General features: G+C 42.8%; 1 protein-coding gene across 2 annotated transcripts in view; it reads right to left on the bottom strand.

Annotated features, from left to right (window-relative positions):
- The window catches only part of LOC125449814 (utrophin-like), a 222,158-nt gene that overhangs the window by 10,770 nt on the left and 191,685 nt on the right, over positions 1-19,703 (bottom strand). Inside the window, exons 2-3 of one of the 2 annotated variants that reach the window (XM_059643077.1) lie at positions 10,799-10,956; positions 10,360-10,526 (exon numbers count right to left, since the gene is read on the bottom strand). In XM_059643077.1, coding sequence (XP_059499060.1) covers positions 10,360-10,526; positions 10,799-10,956 — 325 coding nt within the window. Of the gene's footprint in view, positions 1-10,359; positions 10,527-10,798; positions 10,957-19,703 lie in introns of those variants that run through there. The other variant, XM_059643079.1, reaches the window with a different exon arrangement.

Raw genomic sequence — 19,703 nt, 5'->3', positions numbered from 1 at the left:
CTGATGAAATTCAATGTGAGTAAATGTGAGGTTTTGCACTTTGGAAAAAAGAATACAGGCATGGACTATTTTCTAAATGGTGAGAAAATTCGCAAGTCAGAAGTGCCAAGGGATCTGGAAGTGTTGGTCCAGGATTGTCTACAAGTTAACTTGAAGGTCGAGTCCGTAATTAAGAAAGCGAACGTAATGTTGTTGTTTATCTCAAGAGAGTTGGAATATAAAAGCAGCGATGTGCTTCTGAGGCTTTTGAAGGCTCTAGTTAGGCCCCATTGAGAATACTGTGTCCAATTTTGAACCTCAGGAAGGACATACTAGCCCTGGAGCATGTCCGGCGGAGATTCACACGGATGATCCCTGGAATGGTAGGTTTAACGTATGATGAACGGCTAAGGATCCTGGGATAGTCCTCGTTAGAGTTTGGAAGGTTGAGGGGAGATCTAATAGAAACTTGCAAGATGATAAGGTTCCCCATGGTAGGCTCATTCAGAAGGTCAGGAGGAATGGGATACAGGGGAACTTAGCTGCTTGGATACAGAATTGGCTGGCCAACAGAAGACAGCGAGTGGTAGTAGAAGGAAAATATTCTGCCTGGAAGTCAGTGGTGAGTGGAGTTCCACAGGGCTCTGTCCTTGGGCCTCTACTGTTTGTAATTTTTATTAATGACTTGGACGAGGGAATTGAAGGATGGGTCAGCAAGTTTGCAGACGACACGAAGGTCGGAGGTGTCGTTGACAGTGTGGAGGGCTGTTGTAGGCTGCAGCGGGACATTGACAGGATGCAGAGATGGGCTGAGAGGTGGCAGATGGAGTTCAACCTGGATAAATACGAGGTGATGCATTTTGGAAGGTCGAATTTGAAAGCTGAGTACAGGATTAAGGATAGGATTCTTGGCAGCGTGGAGGAACAGAGGGATCTTGGTGTGCAGATACATAGATCCCTTAAAATGGCCACCCAAGTTGACAGGGTTGTTAAGAAAGCATATGGTGTTTTGGCTTTCATTAACAGGGGGATTGAGTTTAAGAGTCGTGAGATCTTGTTGCAGCTCTATAAAACTTTGGTTAGACCGCACTTGGAATACTGCGTCCAGTTCTGGGCGCCCTATTATAGGAAAGATGTGGATGCTTTGGAGAGGGTTCAGAGGAGGTTTACCAGGATGCTGCCTGGACTGGAGGGCTTATCTTATGAAGAGAGGTTGACTGAGCTCGGTCTCTTTTCATTGGAGAAAAGGAGGAGGAGAGGGGACCTAATTGAGGTATACAATATAATGAGAGGCATAGATAGAGTTGATAGCCAGAGACTATTTCCCAGGGCAGAAATGGCTAGCACGAGGGGTCATAGTTTTAAGCTGGTCGGTGGAAAGTATAGAGGGGATGTCAGAGGCAGGTTCTTTACGCAGAGAGTTGTGAGAGCATGGAATGCGTTGCCGGCAGCAGTTGTGGAAGCAAGGTCATTGGGGTCATTTAAGAGACTGCTGGACATGTATATGGTCACAGAAATTTGAGGGTGCGTACATGAGGATCAATGGTCGGCACAACATTGTGGGCTGAAGGGCCTGTTCTGTGCTGTACTGTTCTATGTTCTATGTTCTATAATGTATGGTTTAGAAGGAGTGGACGCTAGGAAGTTGTTTCCGCTAGGCGGGGAGACTTGGACACGTGGGCACAGCCTTAAAATTAGAGGGGGTAAATTTAAAACTGAAATGAGACGACATTTCTTCAGCCAGAGAGTGGTGGTCTTGTGGAATTCATTGCCGCAGAGTGCTTGGAGGCCGGGACGTTGGATGCCTTCAAGGCAGACATCGACAAATTCTTGATCTCAAAAGGAATCAAGGGCTATGGGGAGAGTGCAGGCAAGTGGTGTTGAAATGCCCATCAGCCATGACTGAAATGGCGGAGTGGACTTGATGGGCCGAATGGCCTTACTTCCACTCCTATGTCTTATGGTCTTATGGACAGGTACATGGATAGGCAGGGAGCAAATGGACACAGACCCTTAGAAAATAGGTGACAGGTTAGACAGAGGATCTCGATCGGAGCAGGCTCGGAGGGCCGAAGGGCCTGTTCCGGTGCTGTAATTTTCTTTGTTCTCTTTATTTGTACTCTTGCCTTTCTCATACCTTTTCTAGCTGAAAAAAACTCATGCAATTTTTTTCCATGTTACCCTCGTTAATATTGCCCTCAAATTTCATCATCTTCCCCCTTATTGCCTTTTTACATGTCCGCCGCTAGTTTTCGAAAGGCTTCCCAATCCACTGGCTTCCCACTAACCACAACACATTTTATGCTTTTTCTTTTGCTTTCATCCTGTCCCTGACTTATCTTGTTAGCCGTGGTTGCTGATCCTTTCCTGATCTCAACTCCACTCTCTTGCCTGCTCCCCATGGCCCTTTCTCCCTGTTTTTCATCAGAAACATATCTATTTCTTTCTTGAATCGGTCGATTGGTGCTGCCTCCATTGCATTTAGGGGCAATGAATTCCACAGATTCACAACTCTCTCCTCATCTCCATTTTGAACATTCCATCTCTCACTCGATAGCTACAGCTTCTTGTTTGAGACTGTCCCACAATGGCGAACATGTGCTCAATGCCCATCTTTTCAATCCCCTTTACTATTTTATATACCTCAATCAGAACCACCCCCTCACTCTCTCGAACACCAGCAAGTTCAGGCACAAGCTACTCAGCAACTTCTCATATGACAGCCCTTTCATCCCGGGATTCAATCAGTCCAACCTCCTCTGAACTGCCTCCAGTGCAGATGTATCCATCCTCAGTAAGGGCATCAAAACTGGACACAATACTTTGGTCTCACCAACACCCAATGTGTTCGGAAAAACACTGTGTTACTTTAATGATCCAGTCCTTTGGTGATAAATGCCAGAGTTCCATCTGCCTTTCTTATGCTATGCTCTTCCTGCATACCCACTTTCAGCTACAAAGACAGCCAGACAACTCTGCACTGACACACTTTGAACCTTCCCTCCATTTAAATAAAAATTCGCCCTTTTTTTCATGGACAAAATAGGCAAGCCTTGTGCTTATGCACATTAACCACCTGCCAGATTCTGGTCCATTCTCCTCGCCTGTCAATATTCAGCTGTCTCTGTTTTATTTCACATCACAGGCTGTTTTCCCATCTCTTTCAGAATCATCCACGCATTCTGTTATGTTACATTTTGTCTCTGCTTACATATCATTTGTATACGTTACAAATAGTTCAGGTCAGAGACCTGAACCCCGCAGCAACCCACCAGTAACAATTCACCATCCAGGCAAAGACTCATTTATCCTGACACTCAGCTTTCTGTCAGTTAGCCAGCCCTTTATTCAAACCAATATTCTACCCTTAATCCCCTTGGATCTAACCTTCTGGTTCACTTTTTTATGCAGCAACTGGTCAAATTCTTTCTGGAAATCTCGATATGCCACATCCCTCGGATCCCTGCACAAGATCCTCAATTCTGCCACCTCATCAGCTCCTGACTTCATTACAGCTTTTGTTCAAACATGGTCAAAAGAGTTGAATTCCCGAGGTGAGCTAAGGATGGCTACATTTGACCGAGTGTGGCATCAAAGAGCGCTCGCATAACTGGAGCTGGTGGGAATCCAGCAGAAACTCACCACTGGTTGGAATAATATCTGTACAGAGGACGATATTTTTTCATTCTTGAATCGGAAAGAGGTAATTGCTGGTTAGACCAGCTTTTATTGCCCATCCCAAATTGCCCAACTGATATCTGGAGTTCCATGTAGGCCACAGCAGGCCACGCAGTTTCCTTCCCTAAAGAACATAAGTGAATCAGATGGGGTTTTCCGACAATTGGCAATGGATTTACGATCATCATTAGACGCTTAATTCCAGATTTTCATTGAATTTAAATTCCATTATGTGCCATGGTGGAATTTGAACCAGGTCCTCAGAACATTACCTGAGTGTTTGGATTAATAGTCTAGTCATAATACCATTAGGTCATCGCCTCTCATGATTGGCATTTTGGTTGTTAGAGGTCACCTGCAGGAGGTCCTGAGGGTACAGTCCGAAGCCTAACCATCTTCAGCTGATTTATCCCATCATCTCTCCATCATAAGCTCAGAAGTGGGGATGTTCACCAGGGATAGCAGAATATTCAGCATCATTCACCACTCCTCAGATACTGAATCTGTCCATGTCCAAATGCAACAAGGCCAGAACGATGTCTCGGCTTGGGCTGGTAATTGGCAAGTCGCATTTATACTGCACAAATACCAGGTAATGACCATCTCCAGGAAGAGAAAATCCATAAATTGTCCCTTGACATTCAAAGGTGTCACCATCACTGAATTGTCCGCTATCAAAATCCCGGGTTTTACCACTGAACAGAAATTCAACTGGGCTTCCTATTTAAATGCAGTGGCTACTAGAGCAGGCCCAAAGCTCCGATTACTGCATCAAGTGACTCACCTCCTGATTCCCCAAGCCTGTCCACCAGCTACATGGAACAAGTCAGAAGAATGGTGGAATAATCCCCACTTGCCTAGATGGGTGCAGCTGCGAAAGCACTCAAGAAGTTCGACACCATCCAGGAAAAAGCAGCCTCCTCCCTGCAGTGCTCAATAGCAGCAGCGTGCACCATCTATGAGATGCACTGAGAAATCTGCAAAAGATCCTGAGACAGGACTTTCCAAACCTATGACAAATTTCATCTACAAGGGCAAGCGTAACAGATATATGGGAACAGCACCACCTACAACACCCTGTCTAAGCCACTCACCATCTCAACTTGGAAATATATTGCTGTTCTTTCACTACCACTGGGTCAAAGTCCTGGAAATTCTCCCCTGACTGACTGAGTCTACCTACAGCACATGGGCTACATTGATTCACCAATTACAAGGGTAACTAAGGATGGGAAGTAAATGCTGGCCCAGTTAGCGATGCCAATGGCCCAGAAACAAATAACAATTAAGTATCACCTATCTCCTCCTAATTCCAGTTTCTCATGCAGCACCATTCTGATTATTCTATAAAACCTGGTCTTTCTGTGGCAATGCTCAAAGCTACACACAGTACTCATTTGTGATCAAATCACATTCTGCACAATATTAAGAGCCATCACTGGCTGATGAGTATGATTGCCCAGCTTGGAAATTCCATATCACAGGTCATGAGCTCTGTGCGGGTTGATTCGCCTCAACTAGAGCCACATATCTGACCACATGTTTAGGAGGTCTTTCAGTGTGATGGAAGTGGTCTTGGCCTTGAGAACACCAGCATTCCTTTCTCCAGTTCCTTTCCCACACTTCAACTTCTTGTCTGGTGCTGTTGAAGAATTATGTGCCTTCATACAGGAGATTCACCAAGTTGGTTTCTTCTGAATGGGGATATCCCATACTTTGACCTCGATGTAGTATTTCTTGAAGGAACATTTCAAGGTCTTTGAAATGCTTCCTTTTACTTCTTGATCAGATGCCTTCCTTGAGTTGGCAAAAATTTACTTTGGTAGTCATAACTTAGGCATCCAAAGTACATGGCCAGCCCAATGGGGTTTGTTTCAAATCATCATGGCATCAATGCTGATGCTAGGAGGTTTTTCCTCCTAGCTGATGTGGAGAATCCATGACAAAACTGTGCTGAAAGGGTCTTGAAGTGGCAGCTCTATGTTATCCAGGTTTCACAGTCATATAGAAGAGGCTGAACGATGCATGCCTTGAACTCAAGGATCTTGCGATCAGCACAGATGTCACAATTGTGCATTCTCATCCTCTGGAGTCCAAAGGTGCCACTCGCAGATTGGACGTAATGTTAGAATCTCTGTATCGATGTCAGCCTTAAAAGAGAGAGAGCGTCCCATCTAAGGGAAATGTTCTACATTTGGGAGGATTTCTCTATTAATTTTGATGAAAAGATGGGCCACAACTTGACAGATTGGTAAAGGATTTGAGTCATCTTGAGGTTCGAACACAGAACATAACAGCGCAGTACAGGCCCTTTCGGCCTTGATGTTGTGAAACCAACCTGAAGCCCATCAAACCTACACTATTCCATTATCATCCATATGTTTATCCAACGACCATTTAAATGCCCTTCAAGTTGGCAAGTCTACTACTGTTGCAGGCAGGGCATTCCATGCCGTTACTACTCTCTGAGTAAAGAACCTACCTCTGGCTTCTGTCCTATATCTATCACCCCTCAATTTAAAGCTATGCCCCACCGTGTCAAACATGGCCATCCGAGCCAAACGACTCTCACCGTCCACCCTATCTCATGCTCTGATCATCTTGTATGGTTCTATTAAGTCGCCTCTTAATCTTCTTCTCTCGAACGAAAACAGCCTCAAGTCCCTCAGCCTTTCCTCATAACGCCTTCCCTCCATACCAGGCAACATCCTGGTAAATCTCCTCTGCACCCTTTCCAACGCTTCCACATCCTTCCTATGATGCGGCGACCAGAACTGTACGTAATACTCCGAGTGCGGCTGCACCAGAGTTTTGTACAGCTGCAACATGCCCTCATGGCTCCGAAACTCAATCCCTCTACCAATGAAGCCTAACACACGGTATGCCTTCCTAACAACCCCATCAACCTGGGTGGCAAATTTAAGGTTGAGGCTAATTCTTCAGTATACTTCTGCAAAGGCCTTAAGGGAGATTTGAAGACTTCTGCGAGCGGAAATGACGTTGTGAACCACATACTGAAGTTCCAGAAGCGAGGTCAGTGTCATTTTCTTCTGTGATTTTAACTGGTTGAGGTGAAAAGGTTTTCCATCCATCCTGTTCAGGCCACTGGGAAGCTTGTTCTTGATGAGATTAAGAATGGTGGTGACAAAGCTGGAGAAAAGAGTGGGCGTGAGCCTCAACTTGACCTCAAAGAGCTTCTGCACAACATTGTATTTCTGGTATTGAAGCCTGATTTAAGCTGTTGGCCTTTTATCATTTTAGCAAACTACTTCAACTTTGAGGGCAGATTGTATTTAAATGGTTAAATCCCTAAGTTTCCACAGATCGGAACAATTCTATCAAGTGGAACAATGTATTACTCACTGAAGTGCAGTACTCCACCATTGGGTAATGTAGCTTGTGCCCCTTGGATGTGCGTCCCGAAAAGAAACAGCTTCGGCAGATGTCATAATTTAAGTGTTTGAGGCTGCGGCACCTATTAAGGAAGAACAAGAAGTAAGAGAAATGTTCATTTTTGTTTGGATATTTTTAACCATCCAAGGAATGCAAGTTAAGTAGTTAAATTATGTATTTTTTTTTATTTTGAAGAAACGGCAAAATTGTGTGGGGAGAAGCAAATGCTAGGTCAGTCGAGGAAAACTGTCCCAACTCCCCCAGTCAATTTTCATAATGGGATATCCCATCCCTGGAATTATTTAAATTGCTTCTGCTCTGCAATGTTCCCATAGTATGGAAGGTTTTCATCTGCCATGGTGGCATAAACCTATTTAGAAGTAACCTTGCCAGAATCTTCCTGGAAAAGGTAAATCTGACGAGCAGCGATTGTAACATGTGAAGCTGTGAAGGCAACACTGAAGGAGGAGGACACACATTTTCAGCTCAGACAGCAGAAGGGAAGTACTCCAGGGAAAGAGAAGAAATAGCGAAGAAATAAACTGCAATAATGGCTGAGTCACAGTGGTATAGTGGCAATATCATTGAGCTAAATGCTCTGGAGAATGTAGGTTCATGTTCCAACACTGTAGCTGGTCAAATTTACATTTCATTAAAAAATACCCAGAACTAAAAGTTATTTCCAGCAACACTATCATGAAACTATCAACAAATGTTGGTAAAAACCCATCCTATTCACTCATGTCCTTTCGGGGAGTATTCGATTATCCTTACACCACTTCATGTGGCTGCAGAGCCACAGCAATGTAGGTAGCTCTGAACCACCCTCCCAGCCATCCACTCAGTTCAACGGCAATTAGTGAAGGACAACAAATGATAACTTCACCAGTGATAGCCAAATCCCTTGCAAGAATGGAAAATGTTCTCTTGAAATGGAAGGACTTGATCAATGTAGTGTGAAATTATCAACAGATGAATGGATAGAACTGCATACAGAATGTAGGTCATCAATACGATGAGATGGAGCAAAACAGAGGATATTGCCTTCAGGATTCCTGTCATGAAGCCAAACTCTGAGACTCAGCAAGCACTCAAATGTGTGAGCAGAAACTAAATAGCCATGAAAACCAACATAAAAGTACAAACAGCAGGCTCTTAAAATTTTTGGAGATATGCAAGGCAATATTAAATTATGCACTGAAGTGGTTAAGTTCAGTTAATCCTCTTGTAAATAGCACTGCTAACAGGAAACTCACTGTCAATTACAGATTAGTCCAGAATTTTCAAGGCAATAGATAAAGTGAAGCAGAATACCAGTTTCCGTGAGGAACAAACATAATTTGGAAGTTAAAGGGATGAAAGGAATTACTTTTCTGAACAACATTCGGAAGAAACACAGACAGACGGTTGATTGAGAAGATGAAACATGAGAAGATGGTAAGGAAAGAAATAGATTTGGAAGCAACAGTGTGGTAGAATTATGGAAGTTCACTGGCCTCACGCAACATCAGGAACCAATACATTTGATCTTTAGAGAACAGAATGTCAGAGAAGGGGGGCTCTCTTCCCAAATGGTCAAGCTTACAAAATGTAGGAAAAAGGCTGCCTTCCTCTTGGTGCTTCTCACTGGATGAACACGCGAGGAAAGTTGTGCTGATTGGTTGCGGACCTATTGGTGGTTGGTTCATTCATATCAGGCAGATTCTCCAACAGCGGGTGAAGGTGTGGTCACAGTCTTCGCTCGGGGCAACTGAATCTATTCCTCTTCTTTGTTCTTTCATGCAAGTTCTGTGTTTGGATTCCTGATTGCGGCTACAAAATCTCCTATCTGTCCCTCGAACTGTCAAGTCTGCGATCACTCACGTCCTGTTTACCTCACCCTTTTCCGCCGTGTCCCAGAGCCAATTACACTTTACTTTAAAGTAATTTTAAGTCCAAATCACAGTAAAAGGAAGCCATTTGGTCCATCATGTTTGAACTAGATCTCCAAATACATATCACAAATTAGCGCCTTTTCCTTAACCTGCACATTATTTCTCTTTAATTAATCAACTAGTGCTTTCTTGCATCTTTTACTGAAACTGCCTCCTCTAGGAAATGCATTCTATAGACTGTGATAAAGCTATTTCTTACACTGCAGTTACTTCTTTAGTCAATCACTTCAAACCTCTGCATCTTATTCTCAATTCTGTCACAAGTAGCAAAGTCTTCCCCTCGTCTACTCTGACCAGACCTCAAATGATTTTGCAAGATTCAAAATAATCTCTTCTAAGTCTCAGCATCTTCGAGGAAAGCTGTCCCAATTCCTCTAATCAATTTTCATAATGAGATATCTCAACCCTGGAATCGTTATTGTAAATTGGTCCTGCTCTGTCTCTCTCCAACATTTTCACAAAGTTCCCTTCGCACGGAAGGTTTTCATTTGCCATGGTGGTATAAACCTATTCAGAAGTAACCTTGCCAGAATCTTCCCAGCAATGCAAAGGCTGGTGATCTCATGGTTCTTTGAGCAATCTGACATTTCTCCTTCAGTTTTGTACAAGATATGGCATCTTAAAGATTCTGTGAAATCCTGCCCTGTTCCTCACAGTCCATGAAAAGCTAACAGATCTTGGCCTTCAGAGTTAGGCCACCATTCCTCAAGCTTCAGATGGAATTCAATTGACTCCGGGTCGCTGTTGCTCTTGATTTAGTTACGGCAGTCATAGTTTCATCCACAGTTGGGCTCTCACTCCAGTTCTTCTTAGACAGAGAGTTGTTTGATCAGATCAATGGCAGTAACATGCACCTTCTCCAAGATGGCCAATCTTAGAAATGGAGGAGAATAGTTAACCAAAAAGGTTCAATTTACCCCTTAGAAATCCTGTCCAAATCTGCAATTTAATTTACTAGTTGTGGACAAGAAGTTTTATCGATCATTTAGCAACAACACAGCAATCACTTTCATAGGATGCACACACACTGATTACAGGACTAATAAAAAGGCCTTTCTGTAAATTCCCAATAATTGCAAATTACAGAACCAACCGGAAGTCGAGTCACAATCCGTTCTGAGCCACAGTGTCTGTGATCAATGCAACTGCGAACAAAATACCAAAAGCATGCAGCACTCACCTCTCACAAAAAATTAAGGTAAAGAAGTTGATACTTAATTTGTCCGAATTACTTCTCTGGTCCATGAATTTGTTCGGGTTTTGTGATGATCTCAGTTGTGTTGTTGACTGATGGAGTTTCTAATAGAACATCTAAAGTAAAAGCTTTCTTTAAAAACTAACTCCCTCTAACTTTCTGCTGGTTTGCACATCTCACCTGAAACCTACGAGTGGGTACTCTTTGCAGATGTTACACTTAGCCTGATGTTTTGCAGTTTCAGCAGCTGCCACACGGTGTCGAACAGGCAGCCACACCATGGACTGAGGCTCCAGTCTCATCCACTCTACAAAGTGTTTAACATCAATCTCTGGTTTGTTCTGGCCCTAGAAGAAAATAAAAGATCAGCTGCATGATTAATTATGTCAAGTTTACATCCGCTATCCTCAGACATATCTAATACACTATCATTGGGGTTTCTGACATTGTTTTTATTAAATTAATGATTAAAAACATTGACTATTTATAAACATGATAGCCTTGGATTAGTGGTGGTACATGTTGGCCTCTGGAACTAATTCAAATCGAAAATGAGCACAAAATTCATACTGGCAAGTAGACCCGCTTGACCTTCTGAAGTGGCGCAGAGCACACTTACATGTTGGAAGCAACTGCGGACACTTGGTTCAATGTTGCTGCCTCCAAATGAAGGTACCTCACCCAGCTGCCGAGGGATCTGGACTGCATTGTGAAGCAAAAGGCTCAGGCTTTGTTGGTCACATAATTCTGTGGGTTCAGCTCCTTGTTTGAAGAGGTCTGCAAAAGTTATCCATAAGAAAAAACTTGATATTCCTAAACTTAAGGGAGGTAGTTAAGAGTTCAATACATCCAATATATCTTCCTCAATTGCCTTGCTTTGTAAATTATCTTAAAACATTATTTTATGATCTTGATTGGCTATTTGCAAACAACTGTGGAAACAAAAACTTCTGTTTCTTGGCACCAATGGACAATGCATGTTGTATGATTCTCCAAGGAAGTCATTTCTTTCTTGATTGTAAATCTCAAACCTCTCTAATATCTCCTCGTTCTTTTCACAGAGATAATCTTTGTGTGGACCTGGAAAACATGGGCACTGTCCTCAATGAATATTTTGTGTCAATCTTTACAATGGAAAAGGACACTGCAAGTATTGATATCAGGGCAGAGGACCTAGGAACATCAGAAGTTTAGACATCGGAAGATGCAGCTGGTTTAGCAAATTTAAAAGTGGATACATCTACAGGCCGAACTGAAATGTATACCAGCGAGCAAGGGAAGTGAGGGAGGAGATATTTGGGCCCCTGTCAGCAATTTTCAAACACTTGTCAATCACACGTGAAGTCATGAAGGACGATGAACATTGTCCTACGATGAACAAATGGAGAGAGGAACAGACCAGGAAATTAAAGGCCAGTCAGAATAATCTCAGCACTGGAGAAGCTATAAAGAGGCATTCTTCGGGGTAGAATGTACTTCCATGAACTAATCAGGGATAGTCAGTATGGATTTGTTAAGGTGAGGTCACGTTTCAGAAATTTGATCCTTTTTTGAGGAGATGTTGGAGTGTTGATGAGCTTATGCATTCGATGTGGACTTAGTAAAGCCCCCCTTGGCAGACTGATCAAGAAAGCAACAGTCAACGGGATCAAAGGCAAAGAGGCACGCTGGAGCCAAAACTGGCTGAGGCAGAGAGCACAGGGTGATTGATGGTAGAGGGATATCTATTTGACAGGATGTTTGCTTTCAGTGGGGTTGTGCAGGGCTTGCCACAAGGGCCCTTGAAATTTGTCAACGAGATTCATCATTTTGGCTTAAACACAGTGTGTATGACCGTGTTGCTAGCGAATGACTAATTTAGTGAGGAGGATATCGACGGAATGGTCATGTAAATAACAGCCATGGGATCAAAGGCAAAGTGGTACACTGGACCCAAAATTGGTTGACAGACAGAAAGAATAAACTTCAGGAGGAGATCAGCACACTGGTCAGCTGGACACAGCAATTGGAACTCAACCAGGAAAAGTGTGAGCTGACGAACTCGGGAGGGCTAACAAGGCAAGGGATCACACTATGAAGGGTGTGATCCTGGACATTACTGAAAAAACCAAGATGCTGCCTGGGCTGGGGGTTCTCATGGAATCATAGAGTACAGAAGAGGTCCTACGGCCCACTAAGGCTGTGCCTCTAAAAACACACTGCGACATATACTAGTCCCATTTTTACACACTAGACCATTCTCAAAAATATTATGCCATTACAAGTGCTCATCCAAGTACTTTTCAAAGGGTGTGAGGTTTCCTGTTTCAACTTCCCTCCCAGGCAATGCATTCCAGACCTTTACCACACTCTGGATGAAAACGATTTTCCTCAAACCTCCGCTAAATTTCCCGTGTTTCTCTTTAACATTATGCCCTACCGTTATTGATGATTTAACTAAGGGGAACAATGCTTTCTACTCAACCTATCTTTACCTCTCATAATCTTATATGCCTCTATCAGGACCTCCACTCAACCCCGAAAACTTCTCTGCTTCACAGAAAATAATCTGAATTTTTCCAGCCTTTCTTCACAGCTAAAATGCTCCAACATATGCAACATCCTTTTCATTCCCTCCAGTGCAATCACATCCTTCCTGATGGGTGGTGACCAAAATGCCACACACAACTCCAGCTGTGGCCTAACCAAACTTTTAAACAGCACAAAGTGACCTCCCCACTCTTACCATCTGATAAAGGGAGATGTCCCATATGTCTTTGTAACAACCCTTACTAGCCTGACCTGACCCCTTCAGGAATTTATGAACTAGCACCCTAGAATCCCTTTTCTCCTCTAAGCTTCCCAGTGTCCTGCTATGCATTAGATTTAGACTTAGGTTTTATTATCACACATATTCAATACAGGGTACAGGAGTGCAATGCCACCTCAGACGGTGCCATCTCAGGTACAAAGTACCTCGGTACGAAATTTCAGTTGCAAATGTAGAAAATTTATCCATCCTTCTTTACTCAGTCGTAGGGGAGTGGAACGCAAAGCCGGAGAGGGTAGTGGAGTCGGCCTCATTAGGGGCATTTAATCGGCCATTAGACAAGTACATGGATGACAGTATAAGGTAGTGGTGGAGGTGAGACAGACCTTAGGATGAGGGTAATAGTTCGGGACAACATCGTGGGCCGAAGGGCCTGTACTGAGCTGTACCGTTCCAGGCTCTATGTTATAAAAATAATTGAATACGTTAAAAAGTTCAGCACTACAGTCTTCTTAGTATAACAGTAGAAAAATAAAAACAAAAGTTTAAAAAGTCAAACATTACAGTCCTTTCTTAAGCCACGAGTTTTCAGACACTCTGACCGAGGCTTCCCCCATGACGGTTCGTATTCCCCTGCGCTGGGCTAAGGCCCGCCCATCCTTGCCAGTGGACTTCACTGCTGACTGCCGTTGCTGACCTCCATCGGGCACGACAGGCTTTGCCACATTAAGTACTCTCTTATCTTAATCCTTCTTCAGGCTATATCAATCTGCCACTGACCTGCCCATCTGACCGATGCCAAGATTGAAGCAGACAAGGGGAACTGGTAAAGATGTTTAAGATTTTGAAGGGCATAGAAAGGATAACTGGAAGCTGCTTTTTCCATTCGTAGACATGTCAATACACAGGGGGCATAGATTGAAGTTCACAGGTAGAAAGCTAAGAGGGGAGTTGAGGAGAACCTATTTTCCCAGTGTGGTGGGAGTCCTGAGCTCACTGACTGAAAGTGTGGCTGATTCAGAAAGTGTCTGAATATTTAAGTATTTAGATATTCACTTGTGTTGCCGTAGGCTCCAGGGCTATGAGCCAAACAATCAAAACGGAAAGCAATGTACTGTGAGTTCGATGCAGACAGATCTTTGTTGAGCAGTGCAGGAACTGCAGACCGCACGGCCTCCTCCTGTGCAAAAAACATCCATGAGACTATAATTACACAGCTTTTCTTTGAGGCATTTCTCCACTTGACTGATTCTTTGTAAATGCAAGGCCGATAAAATAAATCCTTTTCTTAAAAGCTTCCATCTCACTGAGAAAGCTTCAGGCCAATTTGATAATCTGCTCTCAAAAATCTGCTCATATTTTGATAGTTATGACAAATTCTACTATCAGGGCTGACACAATCCACAACATTCTAAATCAATCAATAATATTCCAGAAAGATGATCATTTGCCTATCCGACCAATTTTAACTGTTGCTTTAAAAAATAGAGAAATAAATCTGGATCTGTCAAAAACTAATCAGTTCTTCCTTGGACCATACCCGTACGTACCAGCTTTCAATGAAATATGCCCATTAGTTTGTGAGATACATTGCTGACCAACAGGACAACAAATGGGCAAAAACATTACCTCACATTCAGTGTTATCACTGCTGCAAGTGAGCAGCAGAGTCATACAGCACTTCCAAATCTTTTTCCCAGTGCGAATGATGAAAACATCATTGGTCACAAAAACAGCTGCTAAGGTTAGTGCCTTTGAGAAACAATAGCATCATACATATGTAGCGCATCATTTATCTTGCAGGAATGCACTGTGCACATTCTGCACAGACCAAGTTATGACTTAACACTCATCGTGGCAGTGACTAAATACAGAAATATACTAATACAGCAAACCTTTTGTTAAACAGCACCTGCGGTACCAGGAATGAGCTGAATAATCAAAAATTCCAGTTGATCAATAGGTCCACACACGCAAAAAACACACACTCAATAATAGGAACATAATGCATGGGATATACACATTGTATCAGTGATAATGGGAACTGCAGATGCTGGAGAATCCAAGATAATAAAATCTGAGGCTGGATGAACACAGCAGGCCCAGCAGCATCTCAGGAGAACAAAAGCCGACGTTTTGGGCCTAGACCCTTCATCAGATGAAGGGTCTCGGCCCGAAACGTCAGCTTTTGTGCTCCTGAGATGCTGCTGGGCCTGCTGTGTTCATCCAGCCTCACATTTTATTATCTGGGATATACACATCACTGTTCTCCCTCATTTACAGCATAAATGACTTCAGTAATGAGGCAACTTTGCCTCAATTAAAACTTACTGGCAGAGTGCCTTTTCACTTGCATCCTCACCATACATCACAAGATGATGAGAATACAGTAAACATCTGGTGTATAATTTTTGTCAGTTTATTGAGTGTGCTAGTTTGTTGAACAAAGTTTACATACAGTTAAATCTACAGTTTACATGTGTATCAGCAATGATAGATTTAGTACTGACACTTGTATTTTTCCTCCAGATGACCCTTGTAGAGTCACGTCAAGCCAATTTTCAAAGAAAGCACTCTGATTCTTCCACTCATACTTCTGGAAAAGGAAGTTGCAGAACGTCACTGACTGACTTTACTTATTTGAATACAGCGTAAGGTACATAGAACATCGAACAGTACAGGCCCTTCAGCCCACAATGTTGTGCCGAACTTTTACCCTAAACCTCAGGTCTATCTAACTCCACCCCTATCTTATATGACCATCCATATGCCTGTCTAATAGTCACTTAAATGCCCCGAATGAGGCCGACTCCGCAACCCACTCCAGCTGAAACAAAGATCTCTTTGAATTGTCATTTGTCACACATGTATTGAATCAAAAAACAAATTTCTCACTTCCATAGACTTCTGTAGCATCTTAATATGATTTGTGAAGATTAATACTTCACCCGATCATTTTATAAATACAACTTCAAACAAAATGCCACTATATGGAACTTGTATGTTGGTATTTGTGCAGATGCCAATTCAGGTTGTGTGATCTGTTTCGATGCAACGAGTGATAAACACTCCGAATAAAATGGTTGAGAGCAGTATATGTGAGATTTAATACCATGTTTAATCTACAGATAACTCATCTGCAGGTAGTTATTCATGAGACTCAACTGACATCATGTCTCAGGGGAGCTTGTGACCTCTGGGTTAGGTGTTGTTTGACCATTGCCTACTGGTCACTGGTTGAGAGGAAAGAGAACCACTAGCTGCTATCCATTTTCAACAAGTGATCATGATAATCTACCTGCGTTTCAATGTCCCATCAACATTCAAGAATTGTTGCTCGAAGAGGCTTCTGTGTAACAAACAGGAGCAGAATCAAGATCAACCTTGCTTTCCCTATCTGAACAAGCTGCCAACACCAGAAATATGGGACCGTCTTAATCATTCTTATACAATTAACTTTTACAGTAGACAACAGGTGCAGAAGTAGGCCATTCGGCCCTTCGAGCCAGCACCACCATTCGTTATAATCATGGTTGATCATCCACAATCAGTATCCTGTCCCTGCCTTATCCCCATAACCCTCGATTCCACTGTCTTTAAGAGCTCTATCCATCTCTTTCTTGAAACTATCCAGAGACTTGGCCTCCACTGCCTTCTGGGGCAGAGCATTCCATACATCCACTGCTCTCTGGGTGAAGAAGTTTTCCCTCAACTCTGTTCTGAATGCCCTACCCCTTATTTTTAAACTGTGTCCTCTGGTTCTGGACTCACACATCAGCGGAAACATGCTTCCTACCTCCAGAGTATCCAATCCTTTAACAATCTTATACGTCTCAATCAGACACCCTCTCGTCCTTCTAAGCCAGGTCCCTGTACAGCTGCAGAAGGACCTCTTTGCTCCTATACTCAATTCCTCTTGTTATGAAGGCCAGCATGCCATTAGCTTTCTTCACTGCCTGCTGTACCTGCATGCTCGCTTTCATTGACTTATGTACAAGAACACCTAGATCTTGTTGTACTTCCCCCTTGACCTAACCTGACTCCATTTAGATAGTAATCTGCCTTCCTGTTCTTGTCACCAAAATGGATAACCACACATTTATCCACATGAAACAGCGTCCGCCATGCATCCGTCCACTCAGCTAGCCTGTCCAAGTCACCCTGTATTCTCATAACATCCTCCTCACATTTCACACTGCCACCCAGCTTTGTGTCATTGGCAAATTTGCTAATATTACTTTTAGTGCCTTCATCTGTATCATTAATGTATATTGTAAACAGCTGCGGTCCCAGCACTGAACCTTGTGGTAGCCCACTGGTCACCGCCTGCCATTCCGAAAGGGACCCGTTTATCACTACTCTCTGCTTCCTGTCAGATAGCCAATTTTCAATCCAAGTCAGTATTTTGCCCCAAATACCATGTGCCCTAATTTTGCTCACTCATATCCTCTGTGGGGCTTTATCAAAGGCTTTCTGAAAGTCCTGGTCCACCCCATCCACTGGCTCTCCCTTGTCCATCTTCACAGTTATATCCTCAAAAAATTCCAGAAGATCAGTCAGGCACAATTTCCCCTTCGTAATTCCTGCTGACTCTGACCTATCCTGTTCCGGCTATCCAAATGAGTTGTAATTTCATCTTTTATAATTCACTCCAGCATCGTTCCCACCACTGACGTCCGGCTAACCGATCTATAATTTCCTGTTTTCTCTCTCCCTCCTTTCTTGAAAAGTGGGACAACATCAGCCACCCTCCAATCCGCAGGAACTGATCCTGAATCTAGAGAACATAGGAAAATGATTACCAATGCGTTCACGATTTCCAGAGCCACCTCCTTAAGTACCCTGGGATGCAGACCATCAGGTCCCAGGGACTTATCAGCCTCCAGACCCAACAGTCTATCCAACACCATTTCTTGCCTAACATCAATACCCTTCAATTCATCCATTACCCTAGGTCCTTCAGCCATTATTACATCTGGGGGATTGCTTGTGTCTTCCCGAGTGAAGACAGTTCCAAAGTACCTACTCAACTCTTCTGCCATTTCCTTGATCCCCATAATAAATTCACTTGTTTCTGTCTTCAAGGGCCCAATTCTAGTCTTAACCATTTTTTTTTCAACACACCTTTTACTATCCTCCTTGATAATTGGAACTGCAGATGCTGGAGAATCCAAGATAACAAAATGTGGAGCTGGATGAACACGGCAGGCCAAGCAGCATCTCAGGAGCACAAAAGCTGACGTTTCGGGCCTAGACCCTTCACCCAGGCCCGAAATGTCAGCTTTTGTGCTCCTGAGATGCTGCTTGGCCTGCTGTGTTCATCCAGCTCCACACTTTGTTATCCTTACTATCCTCCTTCATATTTTTGGTCAGTTTTCCTTCGTTCCTCATTTTTTTCTCCGCGTATTGCCTTTTTAGTGATCTTCTGTTGCTCTTTAAAAGCTTCCCAGTCCTCCGGCATCCCGCTCATCTTTGCTATGTTATACTTCTCTTTTATCTTTAGAGAGTCCTTAACTTCCCTCGTCAGCCACGGCCGCCCCTGCCTCCCCTTCGGATCTTTCTTTGGAATGAACTGATCCCGCACCTTTTGCATTATATCCAGAAATACCTGCCATTGTTGTTCCACTGCCATCCCTGCTACGGTATTGAACCATTGAACTTTGGCCAGCTCCTCCCTCATCGCTCCATAGTTCCCTTTCTTCAACTACAATGCTGACACTTCCAATTCTCCCTTCTCCCTCTCAAATTGCTGATTAAAACTTATCATATTATTGTCACTACCTCTAATGGCTTCTTTACTTCAAGGTCCCTGATCAAATCCGGTTCGTTGCACAACACCAGATCCAGAATTGCCTCCTCCCTGGTAGGCTCCATACTGACTCTGCATCTCCTGATTCTATGTCTCCACTCGCAAAGGGCTGAAGATTTTATATTTCTTTACATTCATAATTTCATATCTATTTTACTATTTCTTCTTTCTTTATTATTTCATATTTCTTTACTTCTGACTATTTTAAATACAACAGGTTTTCTTATGCTACATCAGTGACGACATTTCAAAGGTAGTTTAGCTGCCTATAAAGTACTTTTTATGCCTGAGACCATAAAATGAGCTACATAAATGCACTTCTTTCTTTTATTAACTTCTGTAGTTGTGTTTCTTTGCCAATGGAGGATTGGCTACAAGTACACAGGGGAAATACATTTCCTATGACAAAATTCCAAACCAAAGTTACGAAATTAGAATAATAAACTATTGGCTGTTTGCAACTGAACACTGTAGATGAGCAAAGGTCACTTAATCAGTAAAGTACTAATTAAGTATGTTCCCGACATGGAGAATACAAATGAAAACTACGGTAATGCTCATAGGAAATTGGACAATGTTCTATTTTATGATCATAGCAATGCCATATCATCAACACATGTTTTAATAGATAATAAGTCACTCTGGGATATTTATTCATTTGTTTTATATCCTCAAGATCATCTTTGCAAATCCTGTGAACAGGGGCCACTGAACAGCTTACTTAGCCTTTTTTTTACACCTATAATATCCATGTTTTATCCCTCTCCCCTCGATGTTTGTCTGCAGGAAGATGAGTTAACAGGGGGCTTACAGTTTTAATTTGTACAGATATGTGTCCAATGTTTGTAAATATCTGACTGTAGCTAGAATCTATGCAGTTGTAATAAATAGGCATTCTTGTTAAGAACAGAAATCTGGACCGTGGTCTTCATCAGTTTGGATCTAAAAGACAAGTAAATTAGGGAA

Source organism: Stegostoma tigrinum, chromosome 47 (assembly GCF_030684315.1).
Source record: "Stegostoma tigrinum isolate sSteTig4 chromosome 47, sSteTig4.hap1, whole genome shotgun sequence".
NCBI classification, from domain to species: domain Eukaryota; kingdom Metazoa; phylum Chordata; class Chondrichthyes; order Orectolobiformes; family Stegostomatidae; genus Stegostoma; species Stegostoma tigrinum.
The sequence above is the reverse complement of the archived record's forward strand: the minus strand, read 5'-3'. Positions and strand labels throughout refer to the sequence as shown.